At 41.0% G+C, this 10680-nt stretch overlaps 1 protein-coding gene across 1 annotated transcript in view; it reads right to left on the bottom strand.

Moving 5' to 3' along the window:
• Positions 1–3113: 3113 nt before the first annotated feature.
• The window catches only part of LOC122922796 (C3a anaphylatoxin chemotactic receptor-like), a 29004-nt gene continuing 21437 nt past the window's right edge, over positions 3114–10680 (bottom strand). The window contains exons 3-4 of the mRNA XM_044273527.1: positions 8434–8750; positions 3114–3157 (exon numbers count right to left, since the gene is read on the bottom strand). Of these exons, the coding sequence (XP_044129462.1) occupies positions 3156–3157; positions 8434–8750 (319 nt within the window). The 3' untranslated portion in view covers positions 3114–3155. The remainder of the gene's footprint in view (positions 3158–8433; positions 8751–10680) is intronic.

Genomic DNA, 10680 nt, shown 5'->3' with positions numbered 1-10680 from the left:
AGGGTCTTGGCTACAAGGCTTTCTAGGGTCATTTCCTCTATTGTCCATCCGGATCAGAGTGGCTTTATTCAGAACAAGGGTACACATTACAATCTACATCGGCTCTTTTCTAATATTCAGGCCCCTGGGGGGACGGCTCGCTCCATCCTGTCATTGGACGCCTCTAAGGCCTTTGACAGGGTGGAGTGGCGCTTCCTCTGGAAGGTTCTGGTAAGGATGGGCTTTGGAGAAAGGTTCATAGGTACTCTTAAGTTACTATATGGATCTCCAAGGGCAAAATTGAGTCTTAATGGAATCTTGAGTAGCAGTATTGATTTAAATAGGAGCACGCGGCAGGGCTGTCCATTATCCCCATTGTTATTTGATATTTATATCGAACCCCTTGCTATGGCCATTAGACAGGACGATCAGCTTAAAGGATTTGGTACGCTAGGAACACAAGACCGTATTTCATTATATGCGTATTTTTTATATGCGTATTTTTTTATAGATCATACGGAAATTACTCTTCCTAGGATTATTCAAATGGTTAAAGCATTTGGTGAGGTGTCTGGTTTTCTTATAAACTGGGCTAAGACCAGTTTGATGCCAGTGGATCCCCTCCCACAGAAAGAGGTCTCTGTGACACAGTTGAATATTGTTGATACCTTTCAATACTTGGGTTTGATTATATCACCTCGGGTTGAAAATTTTATACAACTTAATTTGATCCCCATAATGGTAAGCATTAGAGCTAAAATAGGGATCTGGCTGAGACTTCCCCTATCCAGAGCTGACCGAGTCTCACTGGTCAAAATGGTGATATTACCAAAATTTTTATATGTCCTTAGGAATACACCTATTTGGATACAAGATAAGTATTTTAAACTTATGGAAAGAATAATTAATGATTTAATATGGGGAAGAAAGCGAGTTCGAATAAAGCTGGATTATTTGTATAAATCAGTGGAGTGCGGGGGTTTAAACCTCCCTTACTTTAAAGGGTACTTTATTGCAGCCCAGCTATTGAGGTGCTACGAATCAGAGAACAGTGCACTGCTGGGGAAGTTGGTAATTAGCCACGCCCATAATAATATTTTTACCTTGTTGGAATCCGGGCTATTGAAGAGCTATGAGCGAGGCTACAGAGAGACTATAAAACTACTCCTGAAAGTGTGGGCTACAACTAGGACATGGTTGAAGATTAAGGGTTCATTTACATTTACGCCTCTTTGGCATAATGTGCATTTACAAAAGTTGGATGATATTGCAGCCGACACATTTTGGCAGTATCTCCTTTTCCTACTCTGTAATGTTTTGATATATTATTTAATAAAGACAATTAATTAAAAAAATAATAATAATAATTATACAAGGACTGAGGTTGAGTGGGTGAAAAAGTTAAGAGTGGGTGTTCTCTAATCCTCATGGGTGGGAGGTTTTACAGGAGGAATAAAATGCCTATAGACTTGGTTAATAGGACTAGGTAATCTTTTTTGGAATATGGAATAATGAAAGTATTTTTTTCTGTCTGTATGTGATAAAAAAGGAAATATATATGTACGGTGCAGACCAGGGGTTTGGACACACCTTCTCATTCGGAGAGTTTTCTTTGTTTTTATGGCTGTGGGGGTTGTGGGTTCACACTGAGGGCATCAAGGCTGTGGATTGGCACATGTGGAGTTATATGCGTGACGAGAGGTGTGAAACAGCTGAAGATGTGTCGTGTTCTAGGTTCTTCGGGGTGGCCACCTTTTGCTTTGGTTGCTGCTTTGCGCACTCTTGGCGTTCTCTTGATGGGCTTCAAGAGGTGGTCACCTGAAATGGTCTTCCAACAGTCTTGAAGGAGTTCCCAGAGATGCTTAGCACTTGTTGGCCCTTTTGCCTTCACTCTGCGGTCCAGCTCACCCCAAACCATCTCAATTGGGTTCAGGTCCGGTGACTGTGGAGGCCAGGTCATCTGGCGCAGCACCCCATCACTCTCCTTCATGGTTAAATAGCCCTTACACAGGCTGGAGGTGTGTTTGGGGTCATTATCCTGTTGAAAAATAAATGATGGTCCAACTAAACGCAAACCGGATGGAATAGCATGCCGCTGCAAGATGCTGTGGTAGCCATGATGGTTCAGTATGCCTTCATTTTGAATAAATCCCCAACAGTGTCACCATCAAAGCACCCCCACACCATCACACCTCCTCCTCCATGCTTCACGGTGGGAACCAGGCATGTAGAGTCCATCCGTTCACCTTTTCTGCGTCGCACAAAGACGCGGTGGTTGGAACCAAAGATCTCAAATTTGGACTCATCAGACCAAAGCACAGATTTCCACAGGTCTAATGTCCATTCCTTGTGTTCTTTAGCCCAAACAAGTCTCTTCTGCTTGTTGCCTGTCCTTAGCAGTGGTTTCCTAGCACATATTCTACCATGAAGGCCTGATTCACACAATCTCCTCTTAACAGTTGTTCTAGAGATGTGTGTGTGGCATTGACCTGGTCTCTAATCTGAGCTGCTGTTAACCTGCGATTTCTGAGGCTGGTGACTCGGATGAACTTATCCTCCGCAGCAGAGGTGACTCCTGGTCTTCCTTTCCTGGGGCAGTCCGCATGTGAGCCAGTTTCTTTGTAACGCTTGATGGTTTTTGTGACTGCACTTGGGGACACTTTTCAAAGTTTTCCCAATTTTTCGGAACTGACTGACCTTCATTTCTTAAAGTAATGATGGCCACTCGTTTTTCTTTACTTAGCTGCTTTTTTCTTGCCATAATACAAATTCTAACAGTCTATTCAGTAGGACTATCAGCTGTGTATCCACCTGACTTCTCCACAAGGCAACTGATGGTCCCAACCCCAGTTATAAGGTAAGAAATACCACTTATTAAACCTGACAGGGCACACCTGTGAAGTGAAGACCATTTCGGGAGACTGCCTCTTGGAAAAAAAAAACAAAAAAAAAAAAAACACAGTATACACGATTTAAATAGACCGCCTAAGCGGAAATGACATCAAGTAACCATTGTAATCAATCAAACAAAAATAAAGCAACAACAGAAACACGTGAGAAGCGACCCAACTGCAGCAGCATTAATCAAAATAGTAGTATTTGAAGGTCATATGGAATTCTTTCAATGATAATGGCGACTTCTAATTCAGATGATGTGGTTGGGGGTTCCTCACGTTTTCTGAAAAAATACATAAAAAAACAAATAAATACAAAAAATCTATATAAACATTATATAAAATGGAGCTTGGAAAATTACAGGAAGCTATTCAGATCATACTCCCGGTTTAACCCCATGGGTTCTAATGTCTGTAATGTATGAATCCAATAGGATTTGCGTTTTTTCAACATTTTAATCCGATTACCCCCTCTGCGAGGTTGTGCCACATGTTCAATGGTTTGAAAGCGCAATTGCGCAATGTTATGTTTGCAGCGATCAAAATGGTAAGGAACCGGTAGAAGCAAATTGTTTTTCCTTATAGTTGACTTGTGTTTAGAGAAGCGATCTTTCATTCGCATGGATGTTTCTCCTATGTATAGGAGTCCATAAGGGCACTTTAGTAAGTATACAATATAATTGCTGTTACATGTGAACAATATGTCACTGGGCCAATTTGTGGTCTCCTCATGCTGCTGCCACCTCACCACTCTGTGGTCTCCTCCTGCTGCTGCCACATCACTACTTTGTGGTCTCCTCATGCTGCTGCCACCTCACCACTTTGTCGTCTCCTCATGATTCTGCCACCTCACCACTATGTCACTGGGCCACTCTGTGGTCTCATCATGCTGCTGCCACCTCACCACTGTGTCACTGGGTCACTTTGTGGTCTCCTCATGCTGCTGCCACCTTACCACTCTGTCACTGGGCCACTCTGTGGTCTCCTCATGCTGTTCCCACCTTGCCCACTCCATGACTTGGCCACTATTTTGTCTTTTTGGTCTGGTTGACATCATCATTTATTTGACCCTTCTTCTGATCTGTCCGAATAAAGGAAAAATTAGATGCACAATGGATCCTGTCTATGTAGTAGCTGTAAGGCCTGTATGACATGGTTTCTATTTTGCATCAGAATTGGCCTATGATTTGGTAGTCAAAAGCAGGAGTGGGTACAAAACACAGAAGACATGCAAATATTCAATTTGCGTGTCATCTCTCTTTTAGAACCACTCCTGTTTTTTTTTGGGGCTTTAGCAATACTGATGGATTACTGACCAAATGCTGATTGAGCGAAGGTGGATGCTTAACAGACAGGATCCATTTTTTGGGGGTTAATGTTCTGATGGATCATAGGAAGGGCAAAATAATCAGTGATGTCAACACAAACTTACTGCTGACACCCTCTCCACTCTGTAAGGGGGGCTCTACTTGTATTAGTGTTTATCACCTTAAGGACCCAGCTCATTTTCACCCTTTAGGTGTTCCACAAGAATTAATGGAAAATACAGATACAATTTCAAAATTTCACTTTTTTGGCATATTTTCCATTTTAATAATTTTTTTTTTCAGTTACAAAGCAAGGGTTAACAGCCAAACAAAACTCATTATTTATGGCCCTGATTCTGTAGTTTACAGAAACGCCCCATATGTGGTCGTAAACCACTGTATGGGCACACGGTAGGACACAGAAGTAAAGGAATGCCATACGGTTTTGGAAAGGCAGATTTTGCTAGACAGTTTTTTTTGGACACCATGTCCCATTTGAAGCCCCCCTGATGCACCCCTAGAGTAGAAACTCCATAAAAGTGACTCCATCTAAGAAACTACACCCCTCAAGGTATTCAAAACTGATTTTACAAATGTTGTTAACCCTTTAGGTGTTCCACAAGAGTTATTGGCAAATACAGATGACATTTCAGAATTTCAATTTTTGGGCAAATTTTCCATTTTACAATTTTTTTTCCAGTTACAAAGCAAGGGTTAACAGCCAAACAAAACTCATTATTTATGGCCCTGATTCTGTAGTTTACAGAAACACCCCATATGTGGTCATAAACCGCTGTACGGGCACACGGCAGAGCACAGAAGGAAAGAAATGCCATACGGTTTTTGGAAGGCAGATTTTGCTAGACAGTTTTGTTGGACACCATGTCCCATTTGAAGCCCCCCTGATGCACCCCTAGAGTAAAAACTCCAAAAAAGTGACCCCATTTTAGAAACTACGGGATAGGGTGGAAGTTTTGTTGGTACTAGTTTAGGGTACATATGATTTTTGGTTGCTCTATATTACACTTTTTGTGAGGCAAGGTAACAAGAAATAGGTTTTTTGGCACCGTTTTTTTTTTTTTTTATTTACAAAATTCATCTGACAGGTTAGATCATGTGGTATTTTTATAGAGCAGGTTGTCACGGACGCGGCGATACCTAATATGTATACAATTTTTTTATTTTTTAAGTTTTACACAATGATTTCATTTTTGAAACAAAAAAATATATGTTTTAGTGTTTCCATAGTCTAAAAGCCATAGATTTTTCAGTTTTTGGGCCATTATCTTGGGTAGGGTATGATTTTTGCGGGATGAGATGACGGTTTGATTGGCGCTATTTTGGGGTGCATATGACTTTTTGATCGCTTGCTATTACATTTTTTGTGATGTAAGGTGACAAAAAATTGTTTATTTAGCACAGTTTAGTTTATTTTTAATTTTTTACGGTGTTCATCTGAAGGGTTAGCTCATGTGATATTATTATAGAGCTGGTTGATACGGACGCGGCGATACCTAATATTTATACTTTTTTTTATTAAAGTTTTACACAATAATACCTTTTTTGAAACAAAAAAAATCATGTTATAGTGTCCCCATATTTTTATTTATTTTTTGGGCCATTGTCTCATGTGGGGGTTCATTTTTTGCAGGATGAGGTGACGGTTTGATTGGTACTATTTCGGCGTACATGCGACTCTTTTGATCACTTTTATTACCTTTTTTGGGAAGTAAGGTGGGCAAAATTTCAATTTCCTGATAGTTTTTATTTTTTTATTTTTATAGCGTTCACCGTGCGGGGAAAGTAACATGACCGTTTTATAAATCAGGTCGTTACGGACGCGGCGATACCTAATATGTGTAGTGTATTTTATTTCATTTTAATTTTTTTCAGTGATAAATGTGTTTTTACAATCTTTACTTTTTTTCACTTTGTTTTACATTTTTGGGACCCAGACCCACTTGGTTCTTGAATATTTAGTGGGTCTGATGTCTGTATAATTCAGTACAGTACAATATATATTGTACTGTACTGTATTTTACTTACACTGAACAGATCTATGCTTTTAGCATAGATCTGTTCAGCACCATGGACAGCAGGACGCCTGAGAAGGCGTCCTGTTGCCATGGGAACCTTCCCCGTCTGCCACAACTGAGCAGACTTGGAAGGGGAAGGAGGGGAGCTCCCTCCCTCCTTCCCCCCATCCATCTGGGGGCTGCAAAGGCACAGCAGCCCCCCGATGGCAGAGGGGGGGAGCTCCCTGACTTAACCCTTTCCATACCGCGGTCCGTACGGACCGCAGTATGGAAAGGGTGAAATGGCTAAACGGCTGACATCGCAGCGATGTCAGCCGTTTATACCAAAGTGTCAGCAATGTGCTGACACTCTGGTACCACTGCGCAACTGCCGCACCGCCCACAAACCGCCCCCCTGCACCCCGCCACATAAATAAATTCAGGGTCGGGGACCGCAGTAATCAGAAACTACATAAAGCGTTGCAAACCGCAGGTCTGAATTGACCTGCGGTTTGCAGCGATCGCCGATATGGGGGGGTCACAGGACCCCTCTCGGCATTGAGCCTGGGTGCCTGGCTGTGTGTAACAGCCGGCACTCAGTGCTGTCACCATGTCTGCAGACATGGTGACAGTTTAATGCCAGGACGAGTATATTCGTCCTGGAGCGCTAAGTACCGTTGCTCCAGGACGAGTATACTCGTCCAAGGTCCTGAAGAAGTTAATAGAACAGGTTCTGTAGAAAGCTATGTGCAATCAGCTAACGACGGTGTAAAAGAAGTGTGCTATTTCACACTGTAGTAGGATCTTGGGCCTCTGCACGGTTCTTTATACCTGCCATTAATATTGACCTGTAAGGCTAAGTTCAAACTTGAGTTTTTTGGTCAGTTTTGGCCCCATAACTGCCCAAATAAGTGAAATATGCATTGATTCTGAGAGTGACACCTGTTATCTGCGTGTCATACGGACTCACAGTATTATTTCACTACCACAGCAGATTCCCTATGTGTGTTACTGCAAGGCACAGTGTTCTACATCACTATACAGGCTCTGTGCAGCCAGGAAATAGCCGTTTTTTTTTACGCAATTTGCCACAAATAAATTCGGATTAAATCAAATCTATTTGGAAAATTCTGTGAACCAACCGAATTTAATTTTTTAGAAATTTGCTCATCTATAGTCATAGCCATGGGAATGGGAAGTGTATAATGTGATGGAAAAATTAATCCAGCCAGCAAAGGAAGCAATATGGAGAATCACAATATATTAGTAAGTGCCTTGTATCAACTTTCCCTACATGATAAATGCCACTTGCTGAAGTGAGACAACCCCTTTAAGGTCATCACAGTCCTCATACTACTGTATAATGATTGAGAAGAAAATTAGTCTAAGAAATTAGCATCCTTGTCAGCCTCAGGGGAACAATCATGCTGACTCCAAATACTGCATCATAACAAAAGCTAATCAATTTTTATCCAATTTTTTTTAAATGTACAAAAATTTATTCTTCCAACATCATTCATAAGATTGAAGAAACATGGTTTACGGTTTTAGACATGGTGATAGCTGTATTGACTCCACAGTCAATATCTGACCTTTCATTAAAAAGTTTCTCCAACATGGTCGGTATGGACTTTACAAAGTGTTTTTGGAAATCTTGGGAAAATAAAATGTAAAGAATGGGGTTGATGCAACTACTAAAGTAAGCCAGGCAGACAGTGACTTCTGTGATGACCATATCTGTTTTCCAGTATCTAAAACTGATTTTTACTAATGGCCATGTGTTATATGGAAACCAGCAGATGAAGAAACTTATGATGACAGTGGTGATGACTTGAAAAGGCCTTTGCAACTTACTGGATCTTCTCATTTTTCTCAGCTGGAAAAAAAGTGTTGAGTATGAGAGAAGAATAATGGAAAAGGGAACAGCGAACATGCAAATATTTTTGGTGATGAACATGGCATCTCTTTTCTTCAATGTGTGAGTTTGATACAAATCAGCATATTTCGGAAAACACTCAGTAACATAAACGAAAGCATGGTTAAATACGACATAAGGGACGCTTAAAATAAGAGTCAACAGCCAAATAAGTAAGGAAATGATGGTGGCCAAACGAGGAGTCCTGTGAGCTTTAGTCCATACTGGCCATAAAACGCAGACACATCGATCCATGCTGATGACGGTTAGAAAATACACACTACATAACATATTTATGAACAAAATAGTAATACCAGTCTTACACAAGAAATGATCAAAGGTAATGTCCAAGTACAAAGCCCACTCTGAAATACGTAAAGGAAGAGAGACGCATGTGATGAAATCTGCGATGGCCAAGTTGAGAAACCACACGGCATTGACAGTCCTTGTCCTGGAGCCGGCAATCCAGATGACCAAAGCATTTCCGATGACCCCCAAAATTAAAGTGATGCTGTACCATATGATGCACATGGTGGGTATGTGTTCTAATATAGTATAGGAAATATATGTGGGATCTACGGTGTCATCTAATACTTTGAGGTTGGAGATTGAATCCCATAGGTCACTGAAGCTCAAATTCCTGCAATATAGTAGATAAACAAGTATAATGTTAAAATTCAGCTATTATATGATTTCTTAAAAATACCCATTAGTTGATGTAAAGAAACATGAAATTCTGAGTCATTACTATGTCTTTAAAAGTTTTTTCTTTTTTTTTTGGGGTCAGCCATTTTATAGTATGCACAGAAAAAAATCTATTAAAGTTAAACTGTTAGGAGAGGTTATCTGAGAGCAAGGTAGGAGAGGTTGAGATCAAGGATATAAAGATTTCATGGTTTGATTTAGCATCCTGCTTCCCCAAACTACTGATACAAAAACCCTGGTAGTCCTGCTTCCCGTACCAAATCATAGAGAAAGCCTATGAGTCCTGCTTCCCCAAACTACTGATACAAAAACCCTGCGAGTCCTGCTTCCCCTACCCAATCATAGAGAAAGCCTATGAGTCCTGATTCCCCTACCCAATCATAGAGAAAGCCTGTGAGTCCTACCTCCTCTGCTCATTTATAGACAAAGTCTGTGAGCGCACATCACCAGTTGGAGTATCAGCAGGAGCTATCTAGTTAACAGCTATTAAGCTGCATCTTCATCTTTTTATCCCCTGATGAATCTGTCAACACATACTTACAGAGAAAACGCGTCGGGACCCTTAATAGACAAAATATCTGGAATACATGAACTGGGAGTTATCTTTATAGGGCAAGTTATATCTAGGGTCAGCCACCAATAAGTGGGGTCGCTCTCTAGGGGGTGATTCTTCCGCATATAGGCAGGAGAGCTCTTCGCTTTCAGGCAGGGCTTCATAGAACCACTAGGGATACATCTCTAATCCCCCTTCCCTTATCTACATTTGGAAAAAGGGAAAAAGAAAATTCTGCTAAAATCTTTTGGATCCTTTCTGCAGCAGACGATTCTACAACTGAGGTCATCGGATCGAAAAGGACTCCTCAGCAAACATATCCATCTGATCAAGACCCAGACCTACCAAATCAGCCCAAAGTAACTGTACATCTAACCGTGAGTGGTTACAACAAATTCATCGCTTAAAATACATTAATATATGGTGAATGTGGTGCCAAGTACCTTTAATGCATGTTTATTTTCCAGATAACTAATTGCAGTCATCTACAACATTTATTTAATTGTGGATCTTATTTGAGCAAATATCTAATATAAAAGTTAAGTTTTAAGTAGGTTAATTATTTCAGTGAAATACAGTTTACAATATACCTACACAAAATGTATTAATACTACTGTGAATTTACAAAGTCTGTGAGATCTGCTTTCTCTGACCACTCATAGAGAAAGCCTGTGAGTCCTCCTGTCTCTGCCCACTCATAGAGAAAGACTGTGAATCCTCCTGTCTCTGCCCACTCATAGAGAAAGACTGTGAATCCTTCTGTCTCTGACCACTCATAGAGAAAGCCTGTGAGTCCTCCTGTCTCTGCCCACTCATAGAGAAAGCCTGTGGGTCCTGCCTTTCCTTCCTACTCATAGTGAAAGCCTGTCATACCTGCTTTCTAAACCCATTCATAGATAAACCCTGTGAGTCTTCCTGTCTCTGCCCACTCATAGTGAAAGCCTGTGAGTCCTGTTTTAATGCACACTCATAGATAAACCCTGTGAATCCTTCTGTCTCTGACCACTCATAGAGAAAGCCTGTGAGTCCTGCTTTCTCTGACCACTCATAGATAAACCCTGTGAATCCTTCTGTCTCTGACCACTCATAGAGAAAACCTGTGAATCCTTCTGTCTCTGACCACTCATAGAGAAAGCCTGTGAATCCTTCTGTCTCTGACCACTCATAGAGAAAGCCTGTGAATCCTTCTGTCTCTGACCACTCATAGAGAAAGCCTGTGAATCCTTCTGTCTCTGACCACTCATAGAGAAACAGTAGGTAATAAGCAGATGGCTCACTCTGAATTGTCACAGTTGGTGCACAGGTTCAGGAA

Source organism: Bufo gargarizans, unplaced genomic scaffold, assembly GCF_014858855.1.
Source record: "Bufo gargarizans isolate SCDJY-AF-19 unplaced genomic scaffold, ASM1485885v1 fragScaff_scaffold_716_pilon, whole genome shotgun sequence".
Classification (NCBI taxonomy): domain Eukaryota; kingdom Metazoa; phylum Chordata; class Amphibia; order Anura; family Bufonidae; genus Bufo; species Bufo gargarizans.
Note: the sequence above shows the minus strand (reverse complement) of the source record. Positions and strands in the feature narration are given on the sequence as shown.